Consider the following 11,997-nt stretch of genomic DNA (forward strand, 5'->3'; position numbering starts at 1 on the left):
TTCATTCTCGTGAACTTATGTACCACGGAATGCAGCAGGCACTTGTCTCTCCATTTCTAGTCAAGACAATCAGGAGGGCAGGAGATATATCGAGGTGGAGCGGCGACTCACCTCAAGCATGTTGTCGTGCCTTCCCGTCATCCTACAGGCAAAATTTGACTATACACATGTTTGTTGTGATAAGTATTTGTCTTTATTCTGCATTGAATCAAGAAACACTTTCCTGTTCCTTAATACTTTCTTCACCTGACCGCGACCGCTTCAAGACATCCAGCGCTTCTCGACCTCTTCAAGTCATGCACCGCACTATGGTCAGGTTTTTTCCTTGTTGTGACAATACACCTGCTGCTCCTTCAATGATCTTGAAGCAATTTCACAGCCATTGTGGTAGACGCTCTTTCTAAAAGTTGGAGCACGACATGAACACACACGACACCCCGGCATTGTCCTTCTCACTAGCTCCTGGCCGCCGCTACCTGCTACGCTCGTGGCTCACACTCCAGAGCCCCATCAGTCAAGCCCTTTTGGTGACCCTCGGCTTACGTGTATCAGGCTGCCGCTACCACTTGAGTCAGTCACGACCGTCCCGCCGGGAAGCCATTCTCCGTCAATGACTGTTCATTCATGGTCAACCTTTATTCTAAACTTTCTTAAATACACACACACACAAACACACATGTGCACACACACACACACACACACACACACACACACACACACAGTCTCCTCTACGAGACACGGATTCCCTGCGCAGCAACACCACCAGTCCTGCAGGTTGTGACACAGCCTGGGGCGTGACAGTGGTCCAGAAAGACGTGAATCTGAAGATCTTTTCATCACCAAGGTGACGTTTCCGGCCTTCCTTCCTTACCTTAGGGTGTCCATGGAGCCACAAGGCTCCCCTGCTACTGTGGCCAGGCTCCTACCTGTTGGGATGGGCGCTGGTGCTGCAACAATAACCACACCGGTGCACGACTAGTAAGGTTTCCTTTAAATCTCTGCAGTGAGCGCGAGAGGTACGGCCAAGCGAAGCGGAGAAGGGCACACCCAGGAGTGGCAGGTAGACAGATAGCTAGGCCTCGTCAGGCTTCCCGTCAGCAGGTGTCAGTGACACACTGACTTATTCATCATGATCACGGTGCTCGCACACGGCAGTCTGTGCTTTCATTTCAGTACAGTGCTACACGTAGTGATGACGCGTAGGCAATTAAATAGTGTTATAACATGTTTTGTGGCGCTACATATAGTTTTCCCGTTCAGTAACTGTCCTACTGTCCCTGACAACTAACGCGACCCAACTGCCGCTTCCCGGAGCGCCGCTCACGCCGGGCCAAGCTGATGTAAATAATTAGTACTATACATTTCAATGAGTACTGTTTGTATTTTAAGAATAAATTTTTTAAACAATTTTTTTTTTTCTTTTGTATCCGTAACGAGAGTCTACAAAGATAGGCAGTAGTACGTAGGGGGGATGCAGGATGTGATTCTTCCTAAGATAACTGTACTACTGAGCCAAGACTGTCTGACATCCACGCCCATGCATGACATCCTGTTAGCTACCCCGCTTGACTCAACTGTGTTTTTCTTTTAACTTTGAAGCAAAGGTCATCAGTAAAAAAAAAAAAATGCTGCAAATTCTTGCTTCTTTGTGTTGCCAAAAGTGCCTTAATATTCTGCCTGGCCCTGAAACCTAACCCTAATCTTGGCTCAGGGAATGGTGCTGCTGCTGGTGTCGAGGCCCAGCCACGTCACTCTCACCCCTGCTTCCTCCTCCTCCTCCTCTTCCCCACACTTTTAGCACTTTACCAGTAATTTTGTAAAACTTAATTAATTGTAGGATTAGCATTTCACAATAAATAAACGCATGTATACATGTAGCCAATCTGTGAATGAATATAAAGATAGTATTGTTTCATCGACTCACTATGATTTTTTATGACTATAACATGTATATTCCTTTCAGAATAAGATAATAATAGAGAGGAATACGTCATTATTGATGGGATAGTTGCCTTGTGCCGCGGGATAAATGATATTGTCCACCAGAAGATCGAAGACCAGTGAGATGGAGATGAGCGCTGAAGCCACGCACAGCTTTTACCTTTACCTTAGAGTTGATGGTGTTTATACCATGGATTATGTAATTATTATCAATGCTTTAGCTTGTACATTATTCAAGTACTTTACACGGTGTACCTGAGTCATTTTCCTGGGAATATTGTTACAAAAATATCAGTCATTGTTACAAAAATATCCCATGCCTCCTGCGTGCCGTAGAAGAAGCTTTGGCACCAGCGCCGCGCACTTGCACATGCCAGCCGCGACCGGCGCCACACACCTCTCTCTGCCAGTCTCTGGATAGTCTTTATCTGCACTGTACACATACAGACCTCGCTGTGAATCTGTGTTACTAACCATATACTAAGGTGAGTGTCTCAGGTTGTATGAAAGAATACTGCAGTGTTATCTGGTCAACTAACGGACTTGGGCCCACGTCAAGAATGCGCCGCGATTGCTTGCCCCTATCAGCCTCGAGGTGCGCTCGTGGCGATCAAACGCATTGCCTGTCTGGTACCGGTGCCATGATCAATGTCCACCTAATATTAGGTGGATATTGGCCATGATTGGTGAGTGAGGTACACACAACAAAGGCACGCTTGACAAGTCATGGTTTCTTGTGCTTAGCATCACACTGGCATTACAAGTTTTGTTACAGAGTTTAGTCGTTCAACGTAACAGTGCGGATCGGGGAGTGCTTGTAACCTCGCTGGTTACCACTGCTCCTCATCACACACTGTGATATCACATTAACCCTACAATATACCGCAGCCACTTGCCCCCACACACACACCAAACTTCCTTGAACAGTCCTTGCATCATCTCCTGTCCTCCGATCACTACGCTTCCCATTCCTATACGCAATATAGGATACTAAGTATAGGAACGGTGAGAGGCTGAGCACCGACGTAATAAAGCTACGTTGTGACCTTTACCAAATATCAATTCATGCTTGTTGCCTACAGACGCTGCAACTAAGTGGTGTGCTTTCATCAAGATCGCTTAATGGATTTAAAGTATGAGACGACAGACATCGAAACTCCCTATCTGCAGTACGTTGACAGGGCCTGCTTGTTACCTACATTATAGCCTACAGACGTTTGATTTGAAGTACTATAAGTCTATCCATAAAAAAGCTACAGATATTATTTCTTTTAGCTTATAAGAAAAATTTATATAAGTCTTGGGCAATTTCTGCCCCACGGTAAACCTTGTATAAATATAAACAGAAAAAGGTTTCTCTAAGCTCACATAATTGTGAATGTAACCCAGTTATACTATTTACCGTTATAAATGAAGCTCTTTCTGAAGAGTATAGCAATTCTTGTTCTAGTAGTTTGTAATATAGTAATGAAGCTACTCTACAGTTGCAGAGTTTGGCAGTATTTACAGGCATCAAAGTTTGTTAGTAAACTTTGCGCAACTAGACCCTCTTTTTTTTTTATTATCTTCATCCCATATTTGTAATGTGTCATGAAATTAAAATTACTTTTCAATTATTTAACCCTAAATTATGGATGATATATTAAGAATAAAGTACACTTAAAGGAAGCCCATTGATGGATAATAAGTAATGTAAATATAAAGGCCAGTTGGCACACGTGGATGTCCGGCGGGGCTGCGCGAGGCACCCGATCAGTGATGCCATAACAGATTGGAGAGCCACTCATCTATATCTATTTTTAAGAAAATAGTGTCTAAGAACGAGGTAAGAATTGGAAGACATGTTTATTTCTATGATATGTATAACAAAAAATGATGTTGATAGTCAATATAAAGTATGTAACCTTGAGGAAAAAGAATTTGAAAAAGCGTTGCAACTTATCATCTCACTTGAGGAGAAGATATGCGACAATTTATTAACGAAGTATAAGATATTAGGTATATCAAAAACTATAAATATACTGAAACAATTAAATAGATATGAGAAATAATATTGATAACGACTTGGTATAGAGACACGGGGTGAGGTGCGGCTGCTAGTAGAGCGTGGCAACACTGAGTGGTGTAGTTTGACGGGTCGGCGGCGGCGATCAGCTGTTGTGGTGTATCCCCGGCGTGCCTGTCTCACTCCCGCGCCTCACTCCCTCGCCATGGCTAAGAACTCGCTCAGAGACAAGCTGGAGGGCGATGAGCTTGACCTGAGTATGATGAGCATCGCGGAGGTGCCGGTCAAGGAAATAGTGAGTGGCCTGGAGAAGCCTGCTGTCTTTGGGAGTGGGTTTGGGTTCACCTTGTTACCTTCAGTTTCTCCCGATTGACCTCAGTCGCACTAGGGTTTATGGAAGCCACCTTCGCTCAGTGATACCCAGACAATGCAAAGTATTATGATTTTTTGGGAAGTCGCGATGTACACAATGAAGGGAAAGACTGCAAGACTGGCGTTTGTTACTTTCACTTCAGTATTTTACATTTAGCAGCAGATGAGGCATTGACCAGCCCATTAAGTTTAGGGTGCATTATCTTTGTTGTTTCTTGTATCACTGGGGTTGGCGCATCAACACTGTGGCTTCCTGCACCTCAGTGCCAGGGTCAGGAACCCCACCAGGTAAGGAATCAGTAGGGAAATAAATTAACTGAGCAAATCTGAGCCTATCTAATTTACCGTAGCCCACGAATGAAAATGCCGACATTTCAATATTATACATCACACTTAATGCCGCTGTTATATCCACAAGATTCCTTTAAGAGTAGTGTGATTGAGATGTGGTGGTGGTTGGGAAGTGGTGGAATGTTGTCTGGTGTGTAGGAAGATATCTAGTTTCCTCTTGAATGTGTTGATGCAGTATAAAGTTTGGTCTTTGATAATACTGAAATAACACTACCATTTTTATTTAAGAGCTAGGTTAGGTTAGTTTTAGATTTATTAAGTCTATTCATTTCATTGCTGATCTTTCCACACTAGGGCCATTTCCATAATCACCAGCTTCTTGAATGTCCAGGGAAGTTGTTTAAGAATTTTGGTTGTGTTCTTTTGAGGCTTCCGTTTTGTATTGATCTTAGTTTGGAGTTGTGTTGTAGCCACAGCTCACTCTGCCTGGTTGGTTTATTGCAAGTACTTCTTTGAATTCCTGGGTTTGGGACTATTCCTGTATTCTGAAGTATTTTAGCATCTTACCTCACCTGCTTTGACCAGACTAGATGAAATGAGGGTTGTATATCTTTAGGATACTTGCTCCAGTAATAGTTATTGTAGGTGGATATGTATTACTACTGACATTTTAATTTCTTTTTGTAACAGTTTCATTCCCTGCTGCAATATACTTACTGAATAGTAGCTGCCAACAGAATAGATAATGTTTTCCTTACTATGGGAATAATATTGGAAATAAACTTCGTTGACTAAATTTGAGGATGATTTCTTTCAAACCATCTTTTTCTTCATCAAGTCTACAAGGTTATGATACATTTATAGAAAAAAAAAATAGAAAAACACCCCCACTAACATGAACTGCCCACACTAATGCAGTTATTCTCCCACAGGCAGCATTACCACGGGCAACAAAGATTGATCTCTCCAGCAATCAACTCACCTCACTGCCGTCCTCCTTTGCCCAGAACTTGGGAAATATAGTCCACCTTGACTTGGGATCCAACAAGATTAAAGAAATTCCCTCTAATTTCTTCAAGTTAAAGAAGTTGAAGCATCTAGACTTGTACAACAATCAGGTGAGTTTATACAGATATGGGAATATTATTGATTTGATTTTCTGTTATTTTGTCTTTTTATCTATTTGTTCACAGTGGTGCTTTATTCAGGTGCTCATACATTAATATTTTGTTTTGTGACATTTTTACTTTATTGATTGTGGATATTGTCTCCTAAAAACCATTATATTTTGTACCTGTAAGGCAAGATTAATGGCAAACTTAGCACACTGGCTTTTAACCCGTAAGAGGTCAACCACGTACATGTATGTGGTTTGCTCCTTTCTTGTTTTCTACGCATTTGAAATTCCCTCCAGCTTCAGTATTTATGTTCTTTGAAGTGTCTAGCATATATCAGCACAGTTTCCCGCCATTCTGACATGGGTTAGTCACCCCTTCCTGCCACCCCGCCTTGATGCGACTAGAAGAACGGAGCGACATTTAGTATTACTGTCATGAGTGTGATGTAGCTCTATGCATTGAGCCATGTTGTGAAGAATATCACACCCTGCTGCAATACTAAAAAGCTTAGATAATGAAAAAATAATAAACAATATTTTGTGGTAAACTGCTCCAGTTTAGTAAATTATTTTTTATATTATATTTACAGTATTTGCAATTATTTTTTGTATTTTTCATTTCATAAAACATGGATGAATTTATGAATATGTAACCATTATACACATGTCTTATTGGAGAAAAATATCGATAAAACGATAAAGAAAAAGCCTTACTCAGAAGTCGTACATCCGGCAGCATCACTGAGCGAGCTAAATTTAAAGCTCCAGTGGACATTTAAATATGGCAATTTTGAACTTTAGCTCTTATTTTTACTTTTCTTTGCCCATTTTGAGTTATATGGAGTCAAAAAAGAAAATGGAATTTTTGGTGACCTGGATGAGTATTGGGGAGGTAAATCAATGCTGACCTCATACGGGTTAATGATTAGTTTATTCAAGAAGTCCCATAAAAGTTTTAGCAATCCTTTATGTCGTATGAAATATGTAGTACATCTTTACTATGATTATTAGCTTTATTTTATTTATTTATTTATTTTCTTTGTTTTTTATTTATTTAGCTATTTATTTATTTAGCTGTTTATTTATTTATTTTTTTTATTATTATTACTATTATTTTTTTTTTTTTTTTTTTTTTACAATTAAAAATTATAGTGAAAGATTATAGTAAACCTACATATGTGATTCCTGAATTTGTGTTATAAATACCTCTCATCAGACAACAACAACTTACTGTTAGTAGTTCAGTGTTTTGGTAACATTCTACACACACACACACTGATTTCCACTGATTTTTAGACATACTGTTTGGGGGCAAATTTGAAAATAAGAGCACAACCACGTCAACATACAGTAACACTCCACACAAGCATACATCAACTGAACACACACTGCAGCTGGAATACAACTTTACACCACCACAATACAGCTGCATAAGACCTCACACACATACTACACCCCACAAGCTACCATATTTTGATACCATCACTATACAGCCCCACACTACACCTCAGCCACACATCAGGAAACCAGTGATATATTAGTGTTGTCATTACATTACTGTATGTCATGACAAATATTGTATGAAGCTATTATCTTTCACAGCTGACAGACCTGCCCTTGTCCTTCTGCCAATTGCCCAGCTTGAAGTGGCTTGACCTAAAAGGCAACCCACTCAACCCCACCCTCAGGAAGGTAGCCGGTGATTGCCTCAACCAGAAGGAGTGTGAAGCAGCTGCCAGGAACGTCATCGCTCATCTGAAAAAACTGCAGACTCAAATGGAAACAGAAAGACAAGAAAAATTACAGAAAGAAAAAGGTTAGCTTGTGGAGTGACATTTTACTTTCTATCAGTGTGTGTGTGTGTGTGTGTGTGTGTGTGTGTGTGTGTGTGTGTGTGTGTAATTCACCTCGGTCGTCTGCTGGTCATCCAGCCAGTCTTCCTTATTACGGAGCGAGCTCAGAGCTCATAGACCGATCTTCGGGTAGGACTGAGACCACAACACACTCCACACACCGGGAAAGCGAGGCCACAACCCCTCGAGTTACATTCCGTACCTATTTACTGCTAGGTGAACAGGGGCCACACATTAAGAAGCTTGCCCATTTGCCTCGCCGTGCCGGCGAGGCAAATGTGTGTGTGTGTGTGTGTGTGTTTACCTATTTGTGTATTACAGGGCCCGAGCTAAGCTCTCTGTGACCTGTCTCCTTGTCCATTCTTGTCATATCTCTCTTTCATCTGATTGACACACACCGCGTCAACGACATCACTGCTCAGTTTATTCCACTTATCAATGCTACGATGCGGAAACTGTATTTTCTCACGTCATTTAGACAGATGTCCTTTATTAGCTTTTTCCATGTCCTCGGAGATGATTACTTGTGGTCACCTTTATCAACTCTCTGTCCAGTATGTCAATCTTGTTCACCACTTTATACATAGTTATCATGTCTCCTCTTGTTCTTCTCTCTTCTAATGTGGTCAGTCCCAGCTTCCTCAGTCTTTCCTCATAGTCTAACTCCTGAGTCCTGGTACCATCCTTGTTGCCAGCCTCTGTACCCTTTCCACCTTCTTCACATTTTTCTTCATATGCGGTGACCAGACACATGCTGCATATTCTAACTGGGGTCTTATTAAGGTACATAATATCTTCATTATTCCATCATCTAGGTAGTGGAATGCAAGGCCAATATTTTGAAGCATGTTGTATGTTTTCAAAAAAATCTTGTTAATGTGTTTCTCCGGTGACAAGGTGTTTTGCACAGTTACTCCTAAGTCTTTCTTCTCATTGGTCTCTTTAATTTTCTCATCACCCAGCCTGTAATCCCTGTTTGGTCTGTATCTACTTCTTCCCATTTTCATAACATGGGTCTTGTCTATATTAAATTCCATCTGTGTGTGTGTGTGTGTGTTGATGGATTGATGGATAGATAGATATAGACCAGTATCGAATTGGAAATGTTACCTGACTGCAACAATGTAATCTGTACCTGATAGATGGCTATCATATTATTTTACACCAATACCCAGACAGCTAATCAGTAAGTATTGATGTGTGCAGACACTTAACTGCCATAAACAGCTTTGATCAGCAGTCTGTAGATAGCGACCACACACAAAGACATAAAGATCGTAAGATTCACCATTGGACACATGCAGAAAGTGTATATACATATGTAGACAAGTTAAGTTTGATTAAATTACTCATTGTACATTTCTTACTTGTGATTGATCAAAAATTTGCACCACTACAAAATAATCATGTGATGCTCTCTTTTGTTTGTTAAGAACACTGACCACTGTGTAACCTACATGATGTGTATTACATACACCTCAAGCAAAATAATGTGAAACTGAACTTTTTTGTATTTTCTGATACTTCTCATCCACCCTTGTTTCTTTAACTAAACATATATAGAGAGAAATAATCACTGTGAAATGTTCAAACATGTATTTATTTACTTTTAATATACTTGTGCAATATGTCCTTCAAAGCAGGATGATTAAAATTGCTGTATTCCACCCACAGAAAAGGCAGAGGCTCGTGCTCGAGCTGAAGAGTTGAGAGAAGCTAAGAAGAAAGCTGAAAAGAAAGCTGCAAAAGAGAAGAGGAAGGCAGAGGTGCGTGCTCAACTAGAGTCTCAGAAGGCAAAAACAAATGGTATGGCAAACACAGAGAAACAGTACAGTGTTGTGCCCAAACCAGCCAAGCCTCAACTCAAGCAGAAGAAAGCTGTCACCAAAGGTAAGACCTCTTCTGTGAACTTATCAAAAACTAAGGATACACTAGATCAAGCTTGAGTTGTCTTGCAGTTTCTATTGGCACTATCAGTATGCTCATTTCGATGTAGATAAATGAAAAACCTAAGGAAGAGTTAAGTATATAGTAGAAAACAGAGAGCTGATATTTAGTAAATCTGTGGATGTTTCTTGCTCTTTCATTTACAGAATTTGTATGAAATATTAGTAAATGTCAGACAGAAGCGATATAATGGTGATTGTCTGGAGAAAAGGTGAAATGAGTTTTCAGAAGTCATATAGATGAACAGAAGGTATAGAAATGAAGGGTGAGATTGTGTATTTGGGATAAAATGTGGAGGATGTGATGGAACAGATAAAAAATAGTTGTTAGGTTATAGAATTTTATTTTTGTTAGAAATAGAATTAAATAATAATTTTCTGATGGAATAAGGCTGCAGTAAGGATGTCCCTTTGAGTGTTTAATGTTGATACAAACAGTGTTATTAAAGAATAGGATGTGAGAATGTTAGGTGAAGATAAGTCCAGGGAATGTTGTCTTGTTTTGTCCCAGTTTTCTTCTATATCATGTTTTATTGGGATTATCCTTCCAAGTTCCTGCAGTGTGTAGCCTGACTGTCCCCTTACCACTGAGGAAAACAAATGTGCTGTGGTTATGTCAAAAGGAACAGGTGGTCATTGGCTGGTTGGTTGAAACTGAAACACTTTACTGTCCCTAAGGTAAAGTCATTAGTTTAGGAGTCTTTCAACTTCCACTCATTTGCTCACCATCTCTTGCTCTTCTCTGAATAGTGACCATACTATATAGAAAAGGAAAAAATATGAACTTGTAAATATTTATGAGCCAGCCCCAGAATTTTGCTGTAATTTTGGTGTGATGCAAACACCATTAATGTGAACACTTCCATTGGACCTAGTCAGTCCACCACACTGAGGGTTTCCAGCATGCAATACTTAAGAAAAGTTCAAAGTATGAACTGTTGATGCCTCAAATAGAATTTTCTTGAATTACACAATAGAGATTACGTTTGTACAAGGGATATGTGGATAGAGTGTGCATTGGAAGGGTATATACAACAGGGATTTTAGGTGTCCATCTCCTATTTGAAACAAGGAATGTGGTACCCGAGACAAAGAAAAGTTTGTGACCACAGCAATGAGCATTTACATAAATACTTTTCATTTTTTTTTTTTTTTTTTTTTTTTATATTGCACACAAGTGCAGTAATTAGATTACTAGATTGGTAGTTCTGATGGAGCTATGGAAGACATTTTTTTTAGCTTGTAGAGTAATGAAGGTGGAAGATAAATTTTAAAGTATAACATTAATTTAGGTATTTTGATAGGAGAATTAATGCATTCACTTACATTCAGTACCCCTAAAATTTGCCCTTGATGCACTGGGCTGTGTATTAGTCTTTTCCAGGATTTTTAGGAATTGGCAACAGATATAAATTTTCAACATAAGTTTTTATTTTTTATTTTTTTTTATTTATTTTATTTATTTTTTTTTTCTCATTTTTATTTTATTTTTTTTTATTTATTTTTATTATTTATCTTTTTTTCATGGAGAGTAATGGAGTTGTTTTACAGGCAGGTGGTCACTGCTCGGATGGATAAATCTCCTGCTGTTTTTGTGTCTGCTTGGAGCAGGAGGAACATGCCTCTATATCTACACTGATGGTGACCTCTCACACAATGGTGTGTCTGCTGCCTTGCCCCGCATCACTAACAATGCAAATCTTCTGGCAAATCTCACTCTTGAAGCTCTACAGCTAAAAAACTTACAACAAACAGCACAGATTGTTAGTGCAACCATAACAGAGACAGCAACTTACCTTTGGGTGGAACTCCAGGAACACACGACAGACTTGAATGTGTACGTAGAGCCTGCAGTAGAGATGATGCTAGCAGCATGGGCGTGGTTAAGAGAAAACACAATTTTGTGTTACAATTGGATTGTTGACAATATTGACTGGAACTCAATTATGCAGGCCGTTAAGGAAACAATGTTGTTCTTTTATGAGCAATATCTAGTTATTTGTGAGGAGCTGAGCAGGAACAAGGCCCTCATGTCCTTAGTGGCAACCATTCAACCTTATTATGAGGTTATTGTGGAGCGCCTTGGGACACTGTGGGGCTTTGTGTGGGAACAACTGTTGATAACTGTGAATTATGTACAAGAGCAATGCCCAGGTGTCCTTGAGTCTGTCAAGGGCCATGCTGCTGCTGTCAAACAGTCTATCGAGGGACTGGTTAAATAGTGTACATTGTTATGGTCTTCATGTTTGCTTTGTATATGGATGTCTGAATTCCATAAATGTAAAAAAAAAAAAAAAAACGCAGTATTTGAAGCTTGAATGCTTCAAAGTATTAATGCAATAATATTTTATTTATGTGAAAATTCTATGGTTCTACTGACTCACTGTTCTCATATACAAGCAGTATATGTCAAGCAGTATGAAGAATAAAGAAATCATGTTCATTCATGAGTTAATAAAAGTGATAATTGTT

The 11,997-nt window shown here is 39.7% G+C and overlaps 1 protein-coding gene across 1 annotated transcript; it reads left to right on the top strand.

Annotated features, from left to right (window-relative positions):
- Window positions 1-2,620: 2,620 nt before the first annotated feature.
- Window positions 2,621-11,997, top strand: LOC123514162 (leucine-rich repeat-containing protein 59-like). Its single transcript, XM_045271811.1, has 6 exons — window positions 2,621-2,627; window positions 4,015-4,241; window positions 5,542-5,727; window positions 7,329-7,542; window positions 9,254-9,469; window positions 11,077-11,997. The coding sequence occupies exons 1-6, from the start codon at window positions 2,621-2,623 to the stop codon at window positions 11,745-11,747; spliced, it is 1,521 nt and encodes a 506-aa protein (XP_045127746.1). The 3' UTR covers window positions 11,748-11,997.

Source organism: Portunus trituberculatus, chromosome 37, assembly GCF_017591435.1.
Source record: "Portunus trituberculatus isolate SZX2019 chromosome 37, ASM1759143v1, whole genome shotgun sequence".
Classification (NCBI taxonomy): Eukaryota; Metazoa; Arthropoda; class Malacostraca; order Decapoda; family Portunidae; genus Portunus; species Portunus trituberculatus.